This window comes from Dasypus novemcinctus, chromosome X (genome assembly GCF_030445035.2).
Source record: "Dasypus novemcinctus isolate mDasNov1 chromosome X, mDasNov1.1.hap2, whole genome shotgun sequence".
NCBI lineage: Eukaryota > Metazoa > Chordata > Mammalia > Cingulata > Dasypodidae > Dasypus > Dasypus novemcinctus.
The window spans coordinates 58,649,251-58,675,042 of record NC_080704.1 but is presented as its reverse complement, the minus strand read 5'-3'; the positions used below and the strand labels follow the sequence as shown (position 1 = coordinate 58,675,042).

The window sequence follows — 25,792 nt, the reverse complement described above, 5'->3', positions numbered from 1 at the left end:
CATCAATAGATGCTCTTTTCTGCAGGTTTGTTTAGGAAGGAATGGAAACAATACTGCTAGTCATAAAGTGTGCTGATTCCTGGCTTGGTCATCTCAGTGGGGCAAGTACAAGGCTGTGCCAGGAACTCCAGATGACTGGTACACAAGGCCAGGACTACCCATAGACGCCAAGGCTGAGCCAGGGTGCGGCTGAGCCCGAACAGGGGGCATCCTCAAAGTTCTTCTTTATTTAAAATATGCTTCGGGGCAATGTTTCATAATGCCCCACACACGTACTGCATAAACACAGAGCAGCCCATACATGGCCTGCTTACTTTAGTTTCCATCCCTGTAGGCCAGGTCCACAAATTAGCAGCCTTGTTACACTCCCAGGATCTGGTTCCCGGGACCTTCAGAAGAAAAGGCAGTCAGAGAAACATGAACGCGCTAATCAGGAAACCAGGATTTCAGCCCACTGGGCCACGCGGGCCATCCACACTAAAGACTTTCACCTCCCTTCGCCTCTGCTGACTGGAGGGGCGGGGAACCAGGCAGTAAGGAGGAGGACCAAAGAAGGGGCCTGCTTGAATGAAACAATGTAACAATTGATATGAGGCCTCCCCTCGCTCCCACTCCCCAGCGATCCTATAGGCGAAGTCCCGGTGACTGCCCCTAACGGTTACTCCGTTTTCTCGTCCATTTTGCGCTATCCCTCCGCCTCTCCTTTCTTTTCTTTACTTTTTTTTCCCTTCTCCTTTCCCCCCTCTCTCCCCCTTTCTCCAACTCCGTGTCATTTCCTCCTTGCGCTCGCCCGCTGCCGGAGCTTCTCCAGCCGCGAGAGTAGGCGGAGCAGGGTGGTGCGGGGTGGCGTAGCGCTGGAGGACGATGGTGGCTGAGCTGCTGGGGGCGGAGGCAACTTAGCCCCCGCGAAAACAGAGACCCGCGCCGCTGGAGCCGAACCCAGGATGGAGAACCGGCCTGGGTCCTTCCAGTATATCCCTGTGCAGCTGCAAGGAGGGGCGCCCTGGGGTTTCACCCTCAAGGGGGGTCTGGAACACTGCGAGCCACTCACAGTGTCTAAGGTAAGAGCTGGAGGCTCTGTCTTGGAGGCGCCCGACTTTGAATGAGCAAGCGGGCACACAGGCAGTCTCCGGAGAGGGCTCTCAGACCGACTTTTGAGACTTGTCCTGAGCTGTGGGTGAACGGCCTCCGGAGGGGCACGATCAGTGTGGCAGGGTCTTGCCACCAGCCTAGGCTCAGACACCCCCTTAAGGGGGGCTGGAACACGGAATGAGAGCGCTGCTTGCCTGGGCTAGATCCCTTCGCGCAGACACATTCGGGAGGTCTCTGGGACAACCTTTGCTCCCCATTCAGGGGGCGGCAGTTCTTCGTTTGTACTGGAGGAAGTGGCGGCTGTGGGGAATTCCTCCTTGGAGGCCCCCGCGCCCCTGTGGGACATTGAGAGGCTTAAGGGACAGGCAGACGCGGCTTGGCAGCACTGGCTTCTCCACCGGCCGGCGGACTGTCCCACCCAGGCAGGTTGCAGGTCGAGGGTCGGGTGTGGGAACGGAGATTGAGAAGGCGTTGGTGGCTTTCGTCAGCCTCACTTCCCACGGCCGGACGCGCGCATATCCATTCACCCCATCGGGCGTTGTTGCTGTTGGTTTGGCTCCCTCGCTCCGGAGTCCTGCCCTAGCGCCAGCAAGATTTCCTGCACATCAGAAGCGTGGGGGAAACTTTTGCGCCATTGAGTGCAGCTGTACTGAAGCTGCCGCCTCGCAGCAGCCACGGCCGCCACGGTTTGTTTATTTTAGGAGGCTGTGATCTGCTGGAAGCAAAGTTGCCATGGGGACTGGGGAGAGTAGCTCTCAGGAGTGCTCAGAAACTCCCAAAGCATGCTGTCTGGGTAAGGGTGGGGATGGGTGACTGGGTGCCCCTAGGGTTGTTTTTTGGGAAGAGAGACTTGTAGGACGACTCACCTTTAGGCACTAGATTGTCAAGTGAGTGAACCTCATGAACTTTATCCTAATTTGTTTTTGTTTACCTTAAAAGCTAAAATCTGAAAAGCTCTCCCCCTCCAACCAGCTCAAATTGCATTTGAGGTTGTTAGCTGTGGGTTTGGGCTGGAAATAGAGAGATGTGGCTTCTCAGCTGGGAACAAATGCTATTTTTTTTTCCCTTTTTCTTTTTAAAATTGTTTGGCTCTTTAAACTTTGGTCACATCTCAGCAGGGGGTCAGCCCTGTGCCCACAGTACCCTGGGCTGTTTTCTCTATGCATTTCAGATGCTGGCAAACATGTAGGGGTCCTTCAGATGCTGGCAAACATGTAGGGGTCCTTCAGACCTTTGGGCCCACACTCTTAGCAACCTTAGTGTGGCAATGCAATGGGCTTTACCAATCAGCTTGAGCAGTCTAAGGTATCCTGAGGCAACGTTATTGGAATTAACGGGGAAAACCTCGGCTATCAATCCTTCCTTCCCAAACAACGATAACTAGCTCAAATCTTCATCCATCATTTCCTTCCTCCATTCTTCTATGTGTTTCTAACCAGCTTGAGACATCTTTGTCATCCACCTGGATCCTCACCCTCTCCTAAGGCACTCTCCCTCCAGTGTTTACCTAGAAATTAAAACAGAAAAAAACAAAAAAACCAAAATCAAAAGCAACCCCTTTGGGGAGAAGAATCCTGGCTTTCAAGAATTTATTCAAATCAAACTCCTCTGTCCTCTCTTTCCGGCAAGGTCACACAGGGATATGTAGCCCTCTGTGGTCTGGCCCTTTCTTTTTCTCCTATGACTGTCCATAAAATTTCCACAGTATGCATAGCCATCCTGCTTTGGGGAGGTCATTTTTCACCTCTTCCCAGTGCTGATCCATCCTGAAAGATATCCCAGAGAGTGCTTGCTGTTGTGGTCTTGGATTATTTTGTCAGCCAGCATGATCATGGCAGGGGGTGTTACTAAGTATGGGGCAGCCAGTAATTTGTGGTCTGGCTGGGGAATTATTTGAGGGTAGATAAAGGTTTATTTGGTCAAGCTGTTGGGAAGCACCTTGTGTGTTGAGAAGCATGATGCCATTTAATGATTCCCTTTCCACTGTATGTACTGTTGACCGCTATTATAAGAAGGTTCATTATTACATGTATTTGGTTATGCAGGGGGTTAAATAACTTCTCTCATCCCTCCCGAATAGTCTCAAAGTAAAAATCAGCTATAGCCTGTTTAGTTCCAACAGTATATAAAGGGGCCATAGTATTTTTTTTAGCTCAGTGGTTGTCCATATTTTTTTATTTTCTGCCAAGACACTTTTTTGCTTATTTCATTAACACCCCTTTCATTTTTCTGCTTTGGTTCATTTTTCCTTTTATGCTTCAGTACAATACAACTTTTTTTAAAAAAAGCTGTCTCAATCTACACACGTTGGCAGGGATGGGGTGGAAGGGAGTAGAAAGAGACCTGGTTTGGCAGATTGAAAATTTGGGTTCTAATTCTTCCTCTGCCGCTCATTGTTTTTGCAATTCTGCCCTCTCTACATCACTTGCCCTCTCTTGGGCCTAAGTGTCCCCACGGGTAAAATGAGGTTCAGCTGGGTGGTCTTTAAATGAGACTATGGCAGCTTAGTAACAAATTCTTTATGCTAGTTTCTGACCCTTTTCTCCCCAGAAAGGTTGTGAACTGAGGAGGATGATCCTTTGCTTCATTTGCATACAGTATTACTGTTTACACTTTGCTTTCACACCTCTTATTTTATTAGCTTCTTATAACCACCCTGTAAGATAGTCAGAAAGGTTGTAGAGAAATTGATGACAAGCTGAAGCTGTGATGCATCCACTGGCTTGCCTAGGTCTTATCATATGGCGAGTCAGTGGTAGACTCCAAGTCCATTGTATTTTCTACTACTCAGAAAGTTTCTTGTTTATTCTGGTAGTACTGCAGTTTGTGAAGGAACATGGGGCAATAACTTTCAGGGATATATTCATCTTGGCAGCTCCCCATCCCAATGATCTTTCTCTTGCCAGCCTGTGGTTCCACAGTAGGTGAGGAATGGTTCTGGGTCCGCTGATGAAATCTGGGGTCAGGGAGAAGGCAAGGACTATTTTTTTTTAACCCTAAATGATTTGTGATTATCTCAGATCAGCCATAGAGACAGATGTAAGGTGCAAGAACCATGGTGGGAAAATGTTGGAGAGCCTCCTTTGATGTTATGGGGAAGAAACAGATGTGATTTGGGTCTTGGATGGTGTGGCATGCATGCTTGGAGATTTCTAGTGGAACATATGGAGATATCTGGGGAATGGGAAACTTATGAAAAGGTGATGATGGGAGAAGAATGCATGGAGTATAAGTATCTAGCTCATATTTGCCAAGGGAGGATCTCTGAACCAGGAAAAGGACCAGGTTGAGGGAATCATCAATTCCTCCTGGCTCCTGTGATTTCCCCGAATGTCCCAATTTCTGGGGACTAGTACAGTTTCTTCCTGACAATCAAGTGACCAAGAAAGAAGTATTAAAAAAAACCAACTTCTTGATTATTCAAATGTTAAAGGATGGTTTATGATTTCCCATATATTGTGGTGTTCCTAGTGAGATCATGAGAACAAGATCATGACCCATGAAGGAATTGGGCCTATGACCTTGGCATTATTAATTCCTTTATCTAGAGTCTTGTACTACCTCATTGGCCCTGGGACTCCATCAGGATGAAATGGGAATACTCTCCCAATCAGATTTGGCTTTTCTGCTACCTAGGGGTTCCCTTCTATAGCGTAGACAGTTACATATGAAATTGACTTCCAGTGTTGGAAGATATCCTCTTTGGGTTTGGGTGACCTTCCCAGTAGTCTAGTACCAGTGATTTTGTATCAAATGGCCTTTTAGAGGCATCAGACAGACTTGTTGAACTGTAATGTAAGTTTCCCACACCCATTTTGAGTTCTTGGAACTATGCCCTGAGATTGAAAGAGGGTGGAGAAAAGAAAGGGTGGAGATCAGTATGGGGATGCAGGAAGAGGAGAAGTAGGAGGAAAATTGGAGAGGAGGACAGGGAAGGGCAGAAGACAGCTTTACTCTACATTTTTGCCTTTTTCCTAGCCCATTTTTGGTGGGCGTTTCTATCCAGCCCAATGAGAGAAATAGTTATTGCCCTGGGACAAAGTAGGGTGGGGTGCAGTGATAGTTGAGGAGAAAGGCACTTCACTTCCTTCATTTAATGGACCTGTTCTGTGTTTGTCGTTATGCCATTTCACCCTCTCTAGACCCAAGTACCAATTTACAAAATGGGGGTAGGTATCAAAGATAATGTGAGAATGAATTGGGCAATCTCCAATACTGTTTGCTGTCCTTAGCATAGGAGGATGGTGATACTAATCTAACCTTCACATGCTCTTTAAGTTATTTTTAGCCCCTCCCTCATCCTCACTATTACCTATTTCTAGAAGAAGGAGACAAAGAGTTAGTTGAGATCCCAAGAGTGTCTGGATAAAGTCAGACTGAGGTGATCTTGCAACTGGCAGTACATTTGGCGGGAATTTTGAGTTCTTATTGAATCCAGAAATATTTATGTAAAAAACGACAGTTTCTTATGAACCATCCTAGGTATATTACAAGCCAAGTCCACCCTTACACCAGGGCCTAGCACTCACAAAGGGATCGTCGTGGGGTGTACTTCTTGGGAACTTAGTACAGCCCGGTCACTTACATGAACCCCCTCCTCATCTCTGCCTCTAGATCCAAGAAAGGTATCTACTGCCAGTGTTCCCCAACTTGCTGCTTTCTCCCATAAAGTAGAGGACATTTGAGGGTGTGCGGTAGGAGTCCATCTAGAGAGGTGCAAGTTACAATGAGAGAGGTGGAGCAAGAAGGTACATTCTACTTTTGACCTTGCTGGACTGTCATAACACCTGACATCCTATTTAGACCCACATGTACGCTCCCTGAGGTGAAAAAGGCTAAGCTTGTTAGAGGGTTTTCCCTCTCCAAAACCTCAGACAAAGAAAATGATTCACCTACAGCTAGAAGACACTTGGACATTGTCCCTTAAGAAATTAAAATAATTTGTCTCCTTGTTTCACCCCTTACAACCGCATTCCAGGAACTTCTTTAAAGAGAAAAGAGAGACTTAAACTTGAGATTGGTGGTTATGGAGTGATTATCTAGAGAGAACATGAGGGTCTTTATTGTTAGACTTCTTCAGAATGAGAGTAGGGGAAAGGCTGACCCATTTGAGAAGAGTTAAGAGTAGCAGATATTATGTGAAGGGCTGCTCTCACTGCTTTCCCTCCCCCCACCCCAAGGCCCAAACACCAAAGGGCAGACTCAGCTTGGGGCTAGCCTGTTGCTGTTCTTGGAAGAAACCTAGAATCACAGAATCTGAGAGTAGTGAGGACCTTTTGGAAATCACCTAGTCTTAATTTTAACCAATACATGAATCTCCTGTACTATATCTCTGAGCTTGTTCTGTTGACATGGGGAAGAGCATTTCGTTCTAAGTTGGCTCATTTTATTCTTGGAAAGCTTTTTCTGACATTGATCTGAAATCATTCTCCCTGTTCCTTCCATCAATAGCTATAACTATACCTTCTGAGACCACACAAAACAAGGGTGCTTTCTCTGGCCTAGATAGCCTCTGGGAGGTCTGATGACAAAGACTCTGTTCCCCTGTCTCCTTTTTTTTCTAGGCTAAACTGCCCTAGCCCTTTCAGCTGTTCTTCATGGGATCTGGTATCCAGGCTCCTCTTTGACAATTTAAATGTGGCCATACCATACCAAGGTCTTATGTCAAATAAAAGCCTCTTAGTGGAAGTACCTGTGCTGCTGCTAAAGCATGTCTTCCCAAGGTGTCTGTGTAGACATCTGGGTCAACCGCATTATAGAATTTGTAGGGAGCATTTCATTTTCTATTAATTTATTTGGAACTGTTCCTGCTTCTAGCCCAGGTCAGCCTTTTAGGCAAGGTGTTCCAGGGACATGAGAGAAAAGACATAAGCCCTGACTTTGAGGATGTGATGTATTTATATAAAGGGGTTTTTAGTTTGCAGAGATGGAATTTGTATAAAAGAAGAAGGAAGGAGCATTTAATGATGTGCCAAAGTCAGAACTCCATAGCTTCAAATTATCTTTTTTTCTTTTCTTGTAGTATCTTTTTTTAAAAATTTTTATTTATTATTATTTTTTAATGTTATGTTTAGAAAATACGAGATCCCCACATAGTCCCCGCCCCCCTCACCCCACTCCTCCCACATCAACAACCCCCCTCATCATTGCGACACATTCACTGCACCTGTTGAATACATTTTGGAGCATTGCTGCACCACAAGGATAGTGGTTTACATTGTAGCTTACACTCTCACCCAGTCCACCCAGTGGGCCATGGCAGGACCTACAATGTCCAGCAAAAGTCCCTGCAGCCATTCTGGAGGACAGTTTGGCGGTTTCTCAAAAAACTAGCTATAGATTTGCCATATGACCCAGCAATTCTACTGCTGGGCATATACCCAGTAGAACTGAAAACAAGGACACAAACTGATATATGCACACCAATGTTCATAGCAGCACTATACACTATTGCCAAAAGTTGGAATCAACCCAAATGCCTAACAACAGATGAATGGATAAATAAAATGTGGTATATACATACAATGGACTACTACTCAGCCACAAGAACGAATGCAGTACAAACACATGTGATAACAAATTATTTTTTAAAACAACTCATGGCTTGGAATTTGTAGGAATAACCTCTCTGAACATAATTTTTCTCTTCTAATAAAAATAAGTGTCTCCAAGATTGAAGATGTTAACCATATGTGACACAAACAGTCTCTAACTTACAGAGAGATGCTAAGTAAGAATATAGGGTCAGCAGTCTCTACCCTTATCCCTTTTTGGGTCTCTGCCTTCCTGAACACCGCCACCAAGACTGGTTGCAAAAGCCAGTGCTGTTGCTATTATCCTTGCATCCTGGGGTCTTCGTTCTCTACCTGGGGTATCCACAAGAGGTCTTGCACTCATAGCCTTATTCCTCCATGCCCCCATACCCACCAGTTTGTCACCTGAGCTAGAAAAATACTTTTCCTTACTACATGAGCCCTGATCAGAGAGTGAATTGGAGTGGAGCTTAATTCTCATTATTACTTAATGAAACATGTTCCCGTGTTCCCATGGACACAGTGCTATTCATAGTAGTTCTAGAGAGGCCTATTTAACCCATAGTGTGTGTAACTGATCATATCACAATCACAGAACCTAACCACCATTTATAATCTTCTACCTATAGCAGGGGTTCTTAACAAGGGGGTCAGTGAGCTTGAATTGAAATTCAAAAAAACATTGTTCTTGTTGGGACATGTTGGTGCAGGTGTGAGGTATTTATTAAATAATACACAGTATATTGTGGACTTAGGAAGGGGCCCATGGTTTTCACTTGACTGGGAAAGGGGTCTGTGGAACAAAAAAGGTTAAGAAAGTTTTTGATTTACAGCTCAAAGCTACTCATTTACAGAAGGAATTCTTTGGAAGGAACCCATTCATAAGTTAGGGACAAGAAGTGCTCTGTTAAGTAGCCCTGGGTGAATTGGGATTTCTACTCCCATCAGTGCCTGAGGTGCTCATATCCTTGATGCTAATATTCATGTGTGTGCAGGTGCACATGTGCATAGCAAGTCATGCAGAATTTCTCTGAAACTAATCTCCAAGTTTACCTGAGCATAGTCTTGTAAACAGCGGCAAGTGATGACAATTTTATATTGGTTATGTTGGTACCTAGATCACTTTCACTCACCTTTTATGGAGCCAATATTTTCTCTTCTGATGCCTCACCCCATGAAATACTCCCTTCTGACATATTTCAGTTAAGTCACTAATAATTGAGTTGATATAGTATGTTTCCTGGCTTAAGATTGTGCTCCAGGGACTAGGATGGGATAATGGATGTAACTCCTTATACCCTTTTGCCCCATCCAGTGTAAATAGACCAAGTGAGAAGATTGTCTTATGCATTAGCTTTGCAGGAGATGACCCATTCTTCCTCACATCACACTGGCATATTTACCTGGACACATGACCATCCTATCTGGGCATTGGAGTTGTAAGGACTTGGTTTCTCAAAATGAGTCCTAATCCCTCTGCCTTTTACTTCACCCCCATCCTACCTCTTTCAGTGTGAGTTTGTGACTATACCACGTCACAGAGCCCGCACTGCCCCATAGCATCAGAAACATATTTTCCATGCATTCAGACTGTGCTTTCAAGTCCAGTCTTTGGTTCCCAGCCCCCTTCCACCAGCGTCAGTTGCTTGAGGCCTACATTTTGCACTGTCACATTCAGCTGTCATTGAATCTTTGTTCATTCATTGGCTATCCTGCCCTCTGTCCAAAACCCAACTTTTTTTTCCTTCTTTGATCACTGTGGGCATTTTTAGTCTGCTGTACCAGCCTTGTCCCTCTTGGCTCAGCCATGCATCCAGTTGGGGGTGAGAGAAACTCCCAGAGATTAAGATTGTTATTGTTTGAAGACACTCAGCAAATCGATAACAAAATCTGGGTGATTTTTTTTCTCTCTCTCACCTATTTCTTTCTATCCTCTGGAGGATAGGACCATTGTCACATACCTTATACTTTCTTATCAATGTGCAGAGTAATCTTGGCTTGTTACTTCACTTCTCTGTATCTTCCTATTTCTTCTCAGACTCTCCCAATAGCAATCTTTTGCTTTATTAAAGGGGTACTAAGGGCTCTAGGGTTTTTGCATGGTCTAGGCTGTTGAAGTGTGAAGGATGGCTGATGGCAGGCAGTTTTTACAGTGCATTGCTTTTCTGCACACTAGTACTTTCTATCTTTCTAGAAGTGCCTGCTTTTCTAGAAGTGTATGTTCTCAGGGACTGCATGCTGCATGGTCTGTTAACTTTCACACAAGTCTTTTAATGTTACATCTGTGAGGAATGTGGGAGGTGGGACTAATTTTGACAGGATCAAGGGTTAAGCCCAATGATGGACAGTCCCTTTTGTGGTTCTCACCCCCACCCTTATGCCACTCAGCAGATTTGCAGCTGTATGTTCATCTCTCTTCCTGAGCCTCTGGCAGGACAGTTTTGAATGGTTCTCCTATCTGGCTTTCATGGTCCATCAGAAATTGATTTTTCTTTTGAGTAGGGGGTTGGGGATGAGATGGAGTAGAGCTTAAAGTAAAGGTGGCTTAACAAGTTATTCTAGAAAGGGGTTAGAGTCTCATAACTGCAGTCCCAACTTTTCTTATGAAAAGAAGACAAGCTAAAGCCTTGTCTTTGTTGGGCTGCCTTACTGTTTTCCATCTCCTTTTGTGATTGTTTAAGGTAATAAAAGCCCCCTGAAAACATCTACATATAGGCATGTTTTTGTGGCATCTTATTTTTTACTAAGTTGGCAAATGACGACATCTTGGAGACTCAGGAGATGAGTAAGTGTCAGGTCTTGACTTTCACATTCTTTAGAGGCCTTGACTGAGAGTTTGGGGCATTATAGCAATTTAAATTCACAATCAAGGAGGATCAAGACAACAGACTGAAAAGTAGACCAGACAAGGACCTTACTCCCCTTGTGTAGATGTTCCTCTACTGGGTGGAGGCAATATAATGTACATTGGATTCCAGCAACCTCTTGAATACAAAAGTTGACCAAGGCTTAGAGATGGTGGGTTAAGAAGTGGGGGGGGGGGGCAAACAGCTTTTAAAGATGAGCTTCTAGGCATCTTTATGGTAGTAATCTTCTGAGGTAAATATAAATTTCTCCATTGTGTAGATGAGGCGGCATGAGACTCAGGAGAGTTTAAGTGATAGACTCTAAGCCACACATTAAGTGAAGAGATGGCATTCAAATTTACTTCTGTCTTACTCCAAATCTCAGGCATTTTCAACAATACCATGTTTATATAAGTGAAAGAGAGGAAGAAAAAAGAAAAGGGCACTAAATAAGAATATGAGAGAGACGGAGAGAGAAAGAAATGTAATTTAGTATAGAAACTGGTAATACTACCAATACTTGTCCCTCAGAGATCAAGTTCAAAGAAAGGTTTTTGTTTAGTTTTGTTCTAAATTTCAAATCAGGGTAAGTGGATTTTAAAAGACCTGAAGTTTAGCCTTAGCTTTGCTAGTCATTATTTGTGTAACCTTGGGCAAGTCATTTTCCTCTCTGTGTATCACTTTCATCATTTTCAAAACGAAATAATAAAACTTGTACTGTTTTTCCAGTAGGTAGGGAGATTCATTTTATCCTATATCTCATATTTGTACTAGATGTTTATGTGATTTTAGAAAGAAATAATAAGTGTTCCATTAGACAGAAATTTTCTTACGAGAATTTTGAACTTTAAGTATTAACTGTTTAAAGTTACCAAAATCATTCCAACACCTGAGAGAATTTGGTCATCATATGAAATGGCAGGTTACCTTTAATGTTGACGTCTGATTCTGCTGGAAGTTGGAAGACCAGGCATGATCTTTTGGCTAATATCCGAAAAGCCAGCACGCAAGTCTATGCCAAATCTTGTTTGATTGTCCTAACAGCTCTCAGTTAAGCCTCTGACCAATCTGTCAACCAGTCAACACATATTAGTTGAATATTTTGTAAAATGCCTAACACTAAACTAGAGAATACAAAAAGCAGCCACTGTAGAAGACCTGGTCCTTAGATTCTGAAAGAGGTTACAGTTTTGTTGAAGAAAGGTACTACTGCAAGCCCAGGAAACAGAAAGCTTTAAGTGTTGAAACCATGGTATAGGTTCTAACACAACAACAGTCATTCAGTGGGAAGAGATTTCATTGTGGGCTAATGCAGTCAGGTTGCTTTGTGGAAAAGCTAGGCCTTGAAAGATATATAGGATATAGGCAGGTTGGGGCCAAAGTAAAGTGTTCATTCCAGTTAATGAAAATACTGCATATCCTAAAGACACAGACAGGAGTCTGGAGACTGTTCACTCCACAGTGAGCTGACTAACAATATAAGCTCCCCAAGGTCAGAGCATGCAGTGTTCATTCATTTTTTTACTCACTTATTAAGTAATTCATAAAATTTATTGAGTGCCAGTTCTAGGAGTTGAATTATTCTTCCTATGGCCTGTGAAACCCAGAAAAAAACTCCATAAGTGTTGCTTTTATTTCTGAAGTGCTTACTTTGGGCCAGGAACTAGTTTTGCATATTTGGAAACTGAGGCATAGAGAGGTTAAGTAACTTGACCAATGTCACATTGTGTGTGGCTGGCTGGATACATGATTGAGGCAATGGTGGTCCACTTGGTTGTTACAGAGTAATAGGATAGAAAAAGGTGAAAAGATTTGAGCTGGGTATTCTTTTTATATGATTTTTTTAAGGAGGTACTGAGAATTTAACCTGGGACCTCCTACGTAGGAAGCAGGCATTCAATCAACTGAGCTACATCTGCTTCTGCTGGGTATTCTTTTTTTTTTTTTTTTTTTAATTTATTTTTTATTGACTTTGTAATAATATTACATTAAAAATATATATGTGAGGTCCCATTCAACCCCACCCCCCCACCCCCCCCTCCCCCCTCAACAACACTCGTTCCCATCATCATGACACATCCATTGGATTTGGTAAGTACATCTTTGGGCACCTCTGCACCTCATAGACAATGGTCCACATCATGGCCCATACTCTCCTCCATTCCATCCAGTGGGCCCTGTGAGGATCCACGATGTCCGGTGATTACCCCCGAGACGCCATCCAGGGCAGCTCCTGCTGGGTATTCTTAAGAACTCAGAAAACTGGGCTATAGAATTGATGCAGGTTGGAAATAGGTAGCCATTTTGTTGTTTTGGAGGATTAGCATTAATGTACTAAAATTAAAGCACCTAGCACAGTACTAAAACATCCACCAGGAAAGACCAGAACTGAACAATAGATAGGAAGGGGCATTTTGAAGGAACAAATCCAGGATCAGTCACCTTGGCAATGTGCTGACTGTTGTTATACATCAGCAAGTTGCCCGAGGTTAGTGGTAATACATACCATTTGGATCTGGAGAGATGAAGGAGTGGGAGTCAGAGATGAAGCCGATATTTCTGGAATCCAGTCAGTCTGGAAAGCTTTGAGTGGTGATGGGGGTTGGGAGGGAAACCAGTTTTAAGTTCAGTTTGGAATGTTTTGAGACTTAGCTATCTATAGGACAACTATGTTAAGATGATTCATAGGCAGTTTGGCATTTGGGTGGGGGAAGAAGGGTTTATTTATTTAAGGCCACAGATCAGTTGAAACAACAAATCATTATTTTAGGAACATAATGGCCAACACAGACAAATTACTAATTTGCAGATTGTAGTGGAAATTAGTGAATTGCCAATCCCCTGTCCCAGGAGATATTGGAATAGACCTGCATTGTTATTTCATGGGCCTTTCAGGCCATAGTTTTGTTTTGCTGTTCCATCCAATCTGAGGGATGCCTAGTCAACTGAGGTGTTACTGACTGAAATTTTGTATAATTTAGTACTTTCAAGTGTTGGGAAATTCAAACAAACAGGAACTAGGGAGAAGACTCTCTTAAAAAGCCAAACTTCAGTTGTAAACTTTGAAATGTTAAAATGGTTTGATGGTGTTGAAGATCAGTTGACTTCCCCAGAAGTTTAGGGATTGCTTTCTCTATATGAAGAAGAAAATGTGGAGACTTGGTAAGACAAACTTTAAACCACTAGAGTTTTAAGTCTGTGTCGCATTTTGTTGTTACCAGTTTTATACAGTCTGCATAATGCAGTATTATTAATCTGTAAACATCACTCTTAATCAGTTATACAATGGCCTTGGTTCTTAAATATGAACTTTTAAAAGAACTTTGTTAAACTTGCATGATCTCATTGCCTTCTGTGTTGTCTTCACCATGCACTTACCTGATTTCTATATGAAAATCAAGAGGAAATGGTAATTTACTTCATAAATTCATTTGCTGCAAATCTGGTTGGGAAAAAAGGTTTTATTATTAACAGAGGCTTTTGCAAATTTGGAGTGAGTTTTTGACCCAAACCTTAGCACCATTGTCCTGTACGCTTAGGTGAAATTCCTAAGGAGAAGGCTAACTATAAACAAATGGACCTCCAATTTGATAACTAGTATATTCTTACTCCCATCCTTCTTGGATTTACTTTCTAGATCTCCTACTACTTTTGGGCAGTATCACCTGCTTTTCTACATTGGGAGGAACTGAAATTAAGAATGCTGTAAAGATGCTTGTACTATGGAACTTGGTCTAAATCCCTTCCTTCCCTACCCCCAGAGACAAAACTCACTTCTTCCTAAAAGGTTACTAGAGCAAGGGTTCCTTTACTCAGCTCTTCTCTCTAGAAAGGTGAAATAGTTTGTAACTTATATTTGAAAATGATTTTAATATCTAGTTGCTATATATATACATTGTTTTGTGAAAAAGCCTGCCCTGTCTATTACAAGATCCAACTTGCTAACTTCTCTCTGCTGTGCAAGACCTTGGGACACAAAAGGGTACTCCTCCACCTCTGGATGTAAAGGGTTAAATATGTAATTTTCATGTTTTCCTGTGCTTTTGTCTGGAGAAATGTGCAGTGTTCTGAAACTCGCCCAGGCCCCGCACACACTGTATCTGCTTAAGGATGGTTTTGGCTCTTAGCCCTTCTCAGCTGCATTAGGGTTCGTGTTACATCCCTCTCCCCTTTCAGGCACTAATAAAAAACAAAAGCATTAAGAATCAGGGAGAGTTAATTCCCACTGCTAAAACCCAGGTGGGGCCCTCCCAGCTCCCATCCCCTGTTCTAGGTTGGAGTCCTAATTTATGGCTAAACTCTAGTCGGGAGCCTGTAAGTGACAATGATCTCGAACAGGCCCCAGAAAAGCACTTGGCTATCAGGTTTCGCCCTTTGCTTGCAGTTCCTCTCCTTCTTCTTTCTTCTCTTTTCCTCTTCTATTCCTCAGTTAGGGCCTTAGAGAAGACCAGTGGCCCCAGGGGCCAAGCCAACCCATGGTATTGCAGAAGTGGAAATGATGTATCTTACGTCCCTTCATCTAATCCAGGAGATTTGGATGACCTTCTGCTTTTCAAAAAATATATAACTCCTTGACTCAACTTCAGTGCATTAGGAGCTGCGTTCAGAATAAGAAACGTCTTGGAAATCTCTCTGAACTCAACAGAGATACCTGCTAATGACCTTGGAGATAGTGGGCTCAGATGGGAGAGGGCAGCTTTAAAGTCGGATTTTGCAAGAGCTGGGATATTAAGGAAGAAGCTTCCTTCTGGAATAACTTAACTATTGTAGTTCTCTCCTGGACTGTTTCTCCCTTCTTTGATCATCCCCTTTCCCACTACCACTTAAAACTATTTAATGACTCCCTGCTGCCTGCAGAATAGAACCCAAACTACTTTAGTCTGGTAAAATACTTTTCTATCTGTCTCTAGTCTTACATTCTAGCACTCTTTACAGGACCCATGTTTTAGGTAGAATGGGTTCTTCTCTGGTAGAAAAGCATACCTGGTGCTTTCTGGCTTCCAAGTCTCCCACCCTTCTGTTCCTTCAAGTACCTGGCCTCAAACTGCATACTTAGAAGGCCTTCTCCTTTCTTACCTGCTCTTCCCCACTGTGCCTGATATCCAAGCCTTAGCTATATCTAAGTCTCAATGGCATTATTACAGATTGTAATGTTTTGCTCTTTTTTTTTCATAGGAATCTAGCTTTATTTACTTTTTGAGGTACCAGGGCAGGGTATTGAACTGGGGACTTTACATGTGGAAAGCCAGCACTCAACCACTGAGCCACATTGGCTCCCTGAGTTGGTTTTTTGTTTGTTTGCTTGTTGTTGTTGTTTTAGGGAGGCACTAGGGACCAAACCTGGGACCTCCCATGTGGGAAGCAGGCACTCAACCACTTGAACCACATCAGTTCCCCAATGTTTTGATTTTCCAGTAGCAATCTTTGGGTACTTTGACTTCCTTATTCTATCTTCCTGCAGCAAAATATCCTGGAGGACAATGGCTGCATCTCCTACATCTTTATCATCCCTCGCACAGTGGTGCACAGAGTAGACTCTCCATAATGATTTGCTGATTGAGAGGATATGTAGGAAGAGTCAAGCAAAAATTTTGTGCTCAATAATTGGTCATCTTTCCCCTTTCTGCTCCCAACCACTGAATTAGAAAGAGGATATGACTCAGAGATCTATGTATGCTAGCTACATTTTGCAGCCTTTGTATTAAACCTAGTAAGTGGTGGTGGGGAGAGGAGAGTATGCTTTGAATGACACACATGTGAGCTGGGGGCAGAGGAAACACTAAGAGGGAAATAGTGAATGAGATGAGATGGTAGGAGTGGGGCATAGGAGTGGTTATCTGTTTAGCTGCCTGCAGTTTGCTTTGCCACAGTTGACTGTTGCCTAGGCTTGCGATCTGATGGCTGATGAGTACAGCATTCCCCCTACTGTTGGTAAGCTTTGCTGTGTGATTATTGAAACAACCAGCCATAACACTCATGTCATGCTCAGGTGTAGCATAAGTCTTCTGCCTGACTTAAGTGTTTCACTGCTTCAGCTGAAAGGAGACAGCTTTAAGTGAACATACTGTGGTGTGTGTGTGTTCACTATGACTTAAGCAAGCCCTAATTTGTTCTTTCTGACTGGCTTTGGGTGTGACTCACTGTCTGATATTTATACCCAGTGCCTTAAGTGTCCTCATTACTTGACCATGACATTCCTTTTCTCACTATTCTCAGAGCAGAGAATGCTGAGAAGGGTCAAAAAGAACCTGCTTTGTCCTCTATCCTAATGTGGTCTAATCTCACTGGTGGCTGACTCTATCTGCATTGACCAATTAAGTTATGTCAAGACACTTAAAGGAATGGATTGAAAACTCACAGGGGTAGTATTGTGGCCGTTTAAAGGACACACTGTTGGCTCTTCTGTAAGCTTGTTCCTGTCCAGACTACTGTAGGAGAGGTGGACTCACTGGAATGAATTTAGGAACCCTCCTCAAAAGGGATCACAGGAAATGCTTGTCTTTATCATGATCACATAGTAAGAAAGGAGTACAAACAATCTAAGAAAGTCTTAGAGAGGAGATAATTCAGCTATTATAGGCATTGGTGGAAGAAGCAAGAGAATGTTACTGCTAGTTTCATTAAGGTCCTTCCAAAGTTGAAAATTTTGTCTTAGAAGAATACTCCTGGAGTGTGGCAGTGGTAGACCCCATCGGGGCACTGTTGTTATCAAAGGAAGAGAGACTCAGCAAGGAAGGACATGGATACTAGCATGGTTATTTAGAGGCTAGGCAGCCAGTAAATCATTTGAGAATGAATTAAAAGTTACAAAGGGTGGGAGGGAATTCTTTGGGTGACCTCATAGGTGCTTGAAAAATCAAAGGGATAACTGATGTACTTTTATTTTTTGAGGGCTGTTTTGAAGGAGCAAGGCAATGGAAGTGCACAATAGAAAATTGGCAGTGCTATTTTGGTGTGCTTGGGAGCCTTAACTCTGGCTGGGGATGATCAAAATTACCACCAATTAAATGTCCAATCTGTTCTGGGAGTTTTATTTGCATAACCTCTAATCTTCTCATTATTACCATATATTTATGATAGTACTCCTATTTTACTTTTTTTTTTTGAAAAAATGAGGCTCAGAGAGGCAAAGTGACATTCTTAAAGTAACAGCCAGCAAGTGGTAGAGCTGTGATTTAAACCCAGCTTTGCCTGAAATTACTCCTATGTTTGAGCCACTAGATCTTGGAATTCTGTATCAAAGACTCCCTTTTTGTGCCTCATGCTCCCTTTCTAATACCAAAGTTGTTAGTTATTCCTGTGGCCATATTCTGTGTATCATAGCATTGGAGAAAGGTGGGTCACACAAACCAGCTATTTCCAGGCTTTCCTGAAAAGCTTGTTCAAGATACAGCTCCCCAAGCTTCTCAGGACTAAAGGATATAATGCACGAGAGGTATGTAGTAGTGTCCCTATTCTCAGATGCAGGATTTGAGGCTCAGAGGGCTAAATGACTTGCCAAAATTCATTCTGCCAGTGTCAGAGCTGGTATTCAAAATCAGGTTTATCTGATTGTAGAGTGCGTCTTCGTCCCCCTATTGCTTTTAAAATGGGGAGGAGGGGAAGCAATAAACAAAAACCCCAATTTGACCTTCTAGGCCCCTAGAGACCTACTTTTCTCACCTGTCTCCTCTTTGCCAGAAAATTTTGTGAGTGCTGGTCTCCCAACATTCCTTCAAATCTTCCTTCCTTTCTTTATAGCACAGTTATTGGTTTAAATAGTTATTTTGGTTGTAGGTAATAAATATTCATGTTATAAAATTAAAAATATACAAATGTGCAAGTCTTTCTTTTATCCCTGTACCTAAACCACCTAATTTCCATTTTCCAGAAGCAACCATGGTTACCATTCTTTGTATACCCTCCCAATGATACAACATACTTAATTTTTAAAAAATATAGCATTCCAGAGTATCTCTATGCATACACAGGCAAATGTGATTATAGATTTTTTTCTTGCTCTCTGTACAAAAATTAGCATACAAGAACACTCTTATGTACCATGCCTTTTTCATTTATATAGATATTGGACATCTTTCTCTAATAGAGAAAGGGCTCTAAAGGACTTCCTCCATTTTTTTTTTTAATTTTATCTGGTTGCTGAATTGTCTTTTCTGTGTGTCCCTTTACCACGCTGACCTGGGGTGCCTTTTTTCTTTTTTTACAAGGAGGTCCTGGGATGGAACCCTGGTCCTCCATATAGTAAACGGGAGGAGCTCAATTGCTTGAGCCACAGCCGCTTCCCTCCTCCTTCATTTTTTAAACAGCTGTATTGTATTCAATCATTTAAGCAGTCCCTCATATTGCTAGTTACTGCATTTTTTCTAATGTACCATTCTGACGTCTAAAGTCCTGCTGCCAGGATGGCTTCTGTTACAGGACTTTATCCATCCTCTCACTGTTCCTCCATTGTCCTTTGTTAATATACTGCGGGTGTTCCTCAAGGCTGAGAGCTCAGCCCTCTGCACATACTCTCTTTTTCTCTCTCTCTGTTTCCTTCCCTCCCTTTCTCCCTCACTCAGTCCCTTCCTTCTTCCCTCCCTCAGGAAAGAGCTTGATTTGCTCTCATGACTCCCAGATCTCTTGTCTCAACATTTCATTAGAGCTCTAGGCTTTTGTCTTCAACTGTCTGATGGACAGTATCTATTTCTTTTTTCTTTTCTTTTTTTTTTCAACCTCAAACCCAATATGTCTAAAACAGAATTTGTTTTATTCCCTTTGCCAAATGGGTTCTGTCCTTGGCCTTCCTGCCTCCCACTCAGCTAGCATGGAAATATTGGAGTCACTGCTTATTCATCCTTTATATCTGGTCAATTACCAGGTCCTGTCAGCCTTTCTTCCTTCAAAATAGCCTTCTCTTCAAATCCTACTACTCCCTCCCTCTTCCAGGCCCTTATTACTTTATGTCTGGATTTCTGGATTCCTGGCTGGCTTCCCTGCCTAGGCTCACTCTTTTTTTAATGTATCCTACAAATCACTTCCCCTATCTGAGAATTCTAGTTTCCCCATCTGTAAAATGAGGAAGCTCAACTGGTTTGTTGAGCTCTGAAGTTCTTTCAAGCTCTGGAATTCTAGACCAGCAATCTTCTTAAACAGTATGTCCTCATTTCCTGCCATTACCACTCTCTCGTACTACCCTCTTTCATTTGAATGTTTTTTGATTCTGTGATCCAAGCAATAACTCTAGGATCTAAGACTTTCTTCCATATTGTTTCTAGAGTATTTATCCTAAAACAACTTAGAATTGAAAGGATTCTTAGAGACCATTCAAGTTTACCAGTACTCAAAGAATGCTTGAGTACCATTTATAACACCCTTGAATTTGGTTGACCAGGCTGTGCTTCGACCCTTCCAGTGATAGGAAACACTGTCTCATGAGGCAGCCCTTCACATTGTCAGGTAGCTGGAGTTGTTATATATCTCCTACCACGAACTGACATCAGTCGGTGTAGGTCTGTCTTTATGGCACTCTATTATTATTCAAAACCTTCTTTACTTTGATTTGAGTACAAACTCCTCATGTCTAATATTCCAAGTTATCCATAATATAGCCTCCACTTTCCTTTCCAGCCTTAGATTCTGGCTGCTTCTTTTGCACGTCCTCAAAAAAAAAAAAAAAAAAAAGCTAGCATTTATTGAGCATTTACTAGATATCAGACACTGTTCTAAGTGCTTTTACATGAATTATCTCATTTAATCCATGCAGCAACCAGATGTTTCTCTTACTCTTCACCATTTTACAGAGGAGGAAAAAGAGGCACATGGAATCTAAGTAATTTGCACAGAGTCACAGAGCTAGTAAATAGTACAATAAGGATTTTAATCAAGAACCCATGCCCTTTGTCACTGCCCTTAATCATGGTCATACACTGTCAGTCCCAAATATGACAACTCAATATTTCCCAAACATGTCCTGTGATTTGCTCATGATATTCTCTCAAGACTTTTCTAGGCCTGTGTATACCTGTCTAAATCCTACCTATTCTTTGAGGCCCATCACACATTATACTTTTTTCTGGTCCTATTCTATGCTGTCTTCCATTCCTCAAAACCAAAAATGGTCTTCTCCCTCCACAGGATCATTAGAGCTATCTGCACTTCTCTTCTAGTGCTAACCATTTTCTTTCTAATGAGGTTTGAGTACTTGTTTTATATCCTTCATGGGATATGTCAGCATCTTGAAGGCAAAGTCCATTGATATAAACCACTGGATCAGGGTTTGCACCCCAAATGTATTCCATAGAGCACCTGACAGATATAGGAGGCTTTTTTCAAGATTTGAGATTACTTTTCATAATTTGTTTATATGAATCTCTTTCTGAAATTGGTTTCTTTCTTAGCTAATCAATTCCATTTGTAACCTAGCCTTGCGGTTTGTACATTTGTTCCAGGTACCATTACTGAAAGGGCCAGAAAACAAAAGGTTCAAATTTTGCAACCTGTGCTAAAACAATTCACTAGAGAGAGGGAGGGAGAGAGGGAGAGAGAGCAAGAGAGAGCAAGAGGGGGAGAGATGATTTTTTAAAAAACTGGATGCCAGATGAAGAACAAAAAAAAAAAAAAGAGAAAAATTTTATTATAGCCTCTATCCCCAATCTCACTGCTTTAATAATGCATTACTTCTTATTTTCCCTTTTCCCTTCTAACAAATTGATAGAAAATTTCATACACATATGTGCTTTACCGCTCAGTCCAGAGATTGAATTTTATTGTGTGAGTGACTTAGAGAAAGAGAGAGATCCTGTTGGTGGTTGGGGGTAGGGGTGGTTCCTTTGGAGTAGAAAGGTTCCTTGTCTTGTGTGTTTAAAAAAAAAAAACCTTTAAAATGCCAAATCCTACAGAATTACTACTTCCCTTCTTCTTCCTCTTCCTCCTCCTCCTTCTCCTTCTCTTCCTCTTCTGCCCTCCTCTTTCCCTTTCCCTTTCTCTTTCCATTTCCCTTCCCCATTCCATTTCCCTTTCCCTTTCCCTTTCTACCTTCTTTATATAGTGATTGTGGTTTCCCATTAGTATTTAGTAAATTATTTCCATCTGAAGTTTGCCAAGCTCTTTGGTTGAGTGAGATATGCTTATCTAGCATGTTAGACAAGAAAGTGATTTACTACCCAGACAGACAGGCTTATTCAATGGGTAACATGTAGTTCTTCAAAGGATCATGATACTGTGGCTAATTCCCTGTGTGTACCAATTTAATTACATTTCAGAAGTCAGAAAAATTTAAATAGTTACAATTGCAGTTTTCCAGTTCACCAAGTATTAAATATAAGTCACTGGTAAGTACTTTAAAAAAATCTTTAATGGATTGGCTGGTATTTTACATGAGTACAAGCCACCTACCTAAGAGTCTCTAACTTGGTTTCCCAAAGTAAAAATGTGCTCTTTATTTCTCACTCTGGCCTCGTAATGTCTTTGTCAAGCCCCCACCCTGAATATCTTACTCAGGGCCCCCTTTTCTTTTTCTCTCACATATTTTATCAAACTCTTTAAGAGAATCATAGACTGGTTGTGACTATTACTGGGCCGTATGGGAACCACAAGTCTTATTTTTAAATATTCTTCTACCCTCTTGAATAATGGTTATGGCATCCTTAATGCGTTTTTTTGTGTTTTTTTTGTCTTTTTTTTATTGACTTTGTAATAATATTACATTAAAAATATATATATATGAGGTCCCATTCAACCCCACCACCCCCACCCCACCTCTCCCCCCCCAGCAACACCCCTTCCCATCATCATGACACATCCACTGCATTTGGCAAGTACATCTTTGGGCACCTCTGCACCCCAAAGTCAATGGTCCACATCATGGCCCATACTCTCCCCCATTCCATCCAGTGGGCCCTGTGAGGATATACAATGTCCGGTGATTGCCTCTGAAGCACCATCCAGGGCAAAAAACCCTCAAGAATAGTTTTTAACTATTCAAAGACTTAGTACCAGGTAGCCCTGATTTAATTTTATCATCCAAGAAAGTCAAAGTTAGTAAATCCTTTTCTTTCTCTTCTCTCAGCTAAGACTTGAAATCTGTTCTCCAGGAAAGTGACACTAGTTACTGCTACATACAATAATGTGCAGCTTTTATGATTCCTTATTTTACTAACAATCTTCTGTATTAGAAAGGTTTGGTGGTTTTATTTTGTCTCCTCTTCTAGAATGGCTTGTGCATACTATATAACATTTTACTACAAAATAAGGATACTGATTTTTATCTTTTTGGGAAATCAGTCCCCAGTTTTATAAGTACATCCATTACAGTGTTGAGGAAATATTTAATTTTACATTTTAGACCCTTATTGAAGTATAATTTGATATATAATACACTGCATATACTGTAAGCATACAATATGTTGAGTTTTACCAGTGCCCATGAAACCATTTCCACAAGTGAAATAACATATCTGTCGCCCCCAAAAGTTTGTTAGCACCCCTTTGTAATTCACTTACACAACTCTCAGGCAAACACTGAGCGACTTTCTATCATTTTAGATTAGTTTGCACTTTTTAGAATTTTATATCCATAGAATCATACAGTATGTATTTTTCGTTTGCCTTTCACTAGCATGATTATTTTTATATTCATCTATGTTGTATGTATCAACAGTTCATTCCTTTTTTATTGCTGAGGAATAATCCATTGTATAAATTTACTATAGATTGTTTACCTACTTACATGTGGAACATTTGGATGGTTTCTGATTTTTGTCTTTTACAAATAAAGCTGCCATGAACATTCATTTATAATGTTTGTGGAAACATATACTTTCATTTCTCTTGGGTAGTCTAAGGGTGGAATGGCTGAGTAATTAAAAAAAAACTGCCAAATTGTTTTCCAAAGTAGTTTTGTACATCTTAAAACAGTAGTCTGAGAGAGTTGTATTCTTCCATATCCTCATCAGCACTTGTTATGGTCATTCTCATAAACTTTAGGCATTCTAGTAGGTGTGTATTGGTATTGCAGTTTTAAGGACTAAAACATTTATTAAAATTACATAGCATATCTAAGTTGTCCATCATACATTGAAGGCGCTTAACTCAACATTGGGGCAAGAGCAGTCCCAGTCCCAGCCACTGCTTGATCAATATTTTTCTAATGACTAGGATGTTTAGTATATTTCCATGTGCTTATTTGCTATTTGTATTTCTTTATTAGTGACTTGTTGATTTAAAGAATTTAGCCATTTTTATTGTTTTTCTTCTAATACTGAGTTGTACATATTCTTTATATATATTTTAGATACAAGTCCTTTGAAAAATAAATGTAATTTGAAAATATTTTCTCCCAGGCTATGGCTTGCCTTTCCATTTCTTAACAATGCCTTTTGAAAAATAAGTTTTTTTAAAAAAATTTGATTTAGTCTAATTTAATATTTTCTTTTATAGTTTGTGCATGTTGTGCTCTATTTAAGAAATTTTTGAGGTCGGGGGGCAAGATGGCGGCTGAGTGAACATCCCTGTTAGGGTCTTCTGCAGGGAATCGGCTGGGCGGCGTTGGAGACTCTTTGGGACTGGATTGTTTCGGGATTTTTGCTGGTCCGGAGGTGTCAGGACATCGATTTGGAGGGAAGGTAACAGAGAGGATCCGTCTGTGAAATATACACGGAGATCCCAGCTACCTGTAGAGGATTCCCTCCTTGGGTAGGCGGAGACGAGGCATCTAGCCCCGCTCGGTGGGGCTGAGCCAGGCCGGGCCGCAGCGGTGGACGCCGGAGCCGGGCCGGGCTGCGCTGGCGGCCAGCGGGGCCGGGCGGGGCCGAGCCGGGCCGAGCCGGGCCGCGGCGGCGTGCGGAGCCGGGCGGGGCCGGTTCAGGCCGCGGCGGCGGGCGGCAGACGCCCGAGACGGGCCTGGGCTGCTGTAGCGAGCGGAGCCTGGCGTAGCCGGGCTGGGCCACGGCGGCGTACGGAGCCGGGCGTGACCGGTGCAGGCCGCGGCGGCGAGAGGCGGACGCCGGAGCTGGGCCGGGCCGCTGTAGCGAGCGGAGCGAGGCGGAGCTGGGTCAGGCCGCGGCGGCGTACGGAGCTGGGTGGGGCCAGTCCAGGCCGCGGCGGCGGGAGGTGGACGCGGGAGCTGGCTGGGCCGCTGTAGCGAGCGGAGCCGGGCGGAGCCAGGCCAGGCCGCGGCGGCGTAAGGAGCTGGGCAGAGCTGGTCCAGGCCTCTGCGGCGGGCAGCGGCGGGCGGAGCTGTGCCTGCGGAGGGGTTTCTGTTCTTTGTTGTTTTTTTTTAAATTTATTTTACTTAATTTTTTTTTTTTTTTTTTTTGTGAGCATCTGCAGTACTGGGGAGTTCGTGGGCCCTGGGCAGCCTATTGGGGGTTTGTGGGAAGGGAGGTGCTTGCAGACCCATTTGGGCAGACAGACGGGGGGTTTTAGGGCAAAGCGGGGGGAAGTTGTTGTTTTAGATAGTGTTGCAATTGTGACACGTGTATACCTGTATCTCTCTTCCCCCTATCCGTTCCCCACCGTTTGCCTATCCTCTTTTTCTTTCTTCCTTTCTTCTTGTCTTTCTTTTTTTCTTTATTATAATTAGTTTTTTTTTTTTTTTTGGTTTTCTCTTTCCCTCTTGTCCCTCATCTTCCACTTATTTTATTTTAATTCAAGTATACAATAGGTGCTACAGGGAACACCTCACATTTGCTGGGTTTTCCCATCCTCCACTGCCTCATTTCTGTGTGAACTGATTTAGGCTACCTACACTATCCCCCTTCCCCTGCATCTGGATATCCACTATCATCTACTATCTCTCCTATATTCCACCCCCCACCTCCCGTTCTTTGATCCACAAAGTGTCTAACTCTTAATTTCTAATACCTTTGTTCTGTTTTCTCTCTGTTATCCACTCTTGAAACTATTACCTTTCTTTTCTTTTTCCCTCTCTCATGAAAATAATAGCTTTGTAGTTCATACCATATTCCTCCCATATTCAGTCATCTACTTCATAAAAGGTACTCTACCTACAGCTATAACTCTATACAATCTACATGAATCTAACCTCCATCCTCCCAGATCTCATATTCTTGCTTTGTTAACATACATCACCAATACCACTTTACACTTTTCCCTTGCTTACACAATTGCCTTTCCCCAACACTAATACTTTCCTCTAAAGTGAACTTAACCAACAACAAGTAACTAGAATAAGAAGAAAAAAGTGACAAAGAGAAGATATAACACCTATGCAAAAATAACAACTAATTAACCTCCAAGAGCAGACAAAGAAGCTAAGGAACTGATTAAATTCGTTAAAATAAAGAGATGACCAGAAAGCAACAAAAATCTACAAACCAA

At 42.3% G+C, this 25,792-nt stretch overlaps 1 protein-coding gene across 2 annotated transcripts in view; it reads left to right on the top strand.

Annotated features, from left to right (window-relative positions):
• Nucleotides 1–795: 795 nt before the first annotated feature.
• The window catches only part of SHROOM4 (shroom family member 4), a 346,941-nt gene continuing 321,944 nt past the window's right edge, over nt 796–25,792 (top strand). For both annotated transcript variants that reach the window (XR_011647902.1, XM_058291632.2), the window contains exon 1: nt 796–1,061. Coding sequence is in view for 1 of the 2 variants with exons in the window: in XM_058291632.2 (XP_058147615.1) it covers nt 945–1,061 (117 nt within the window). In the remaining variant the exon portion in view is untranslated. The remainder of the gene's footprint in view (nt 1,062–25,792) is intronic.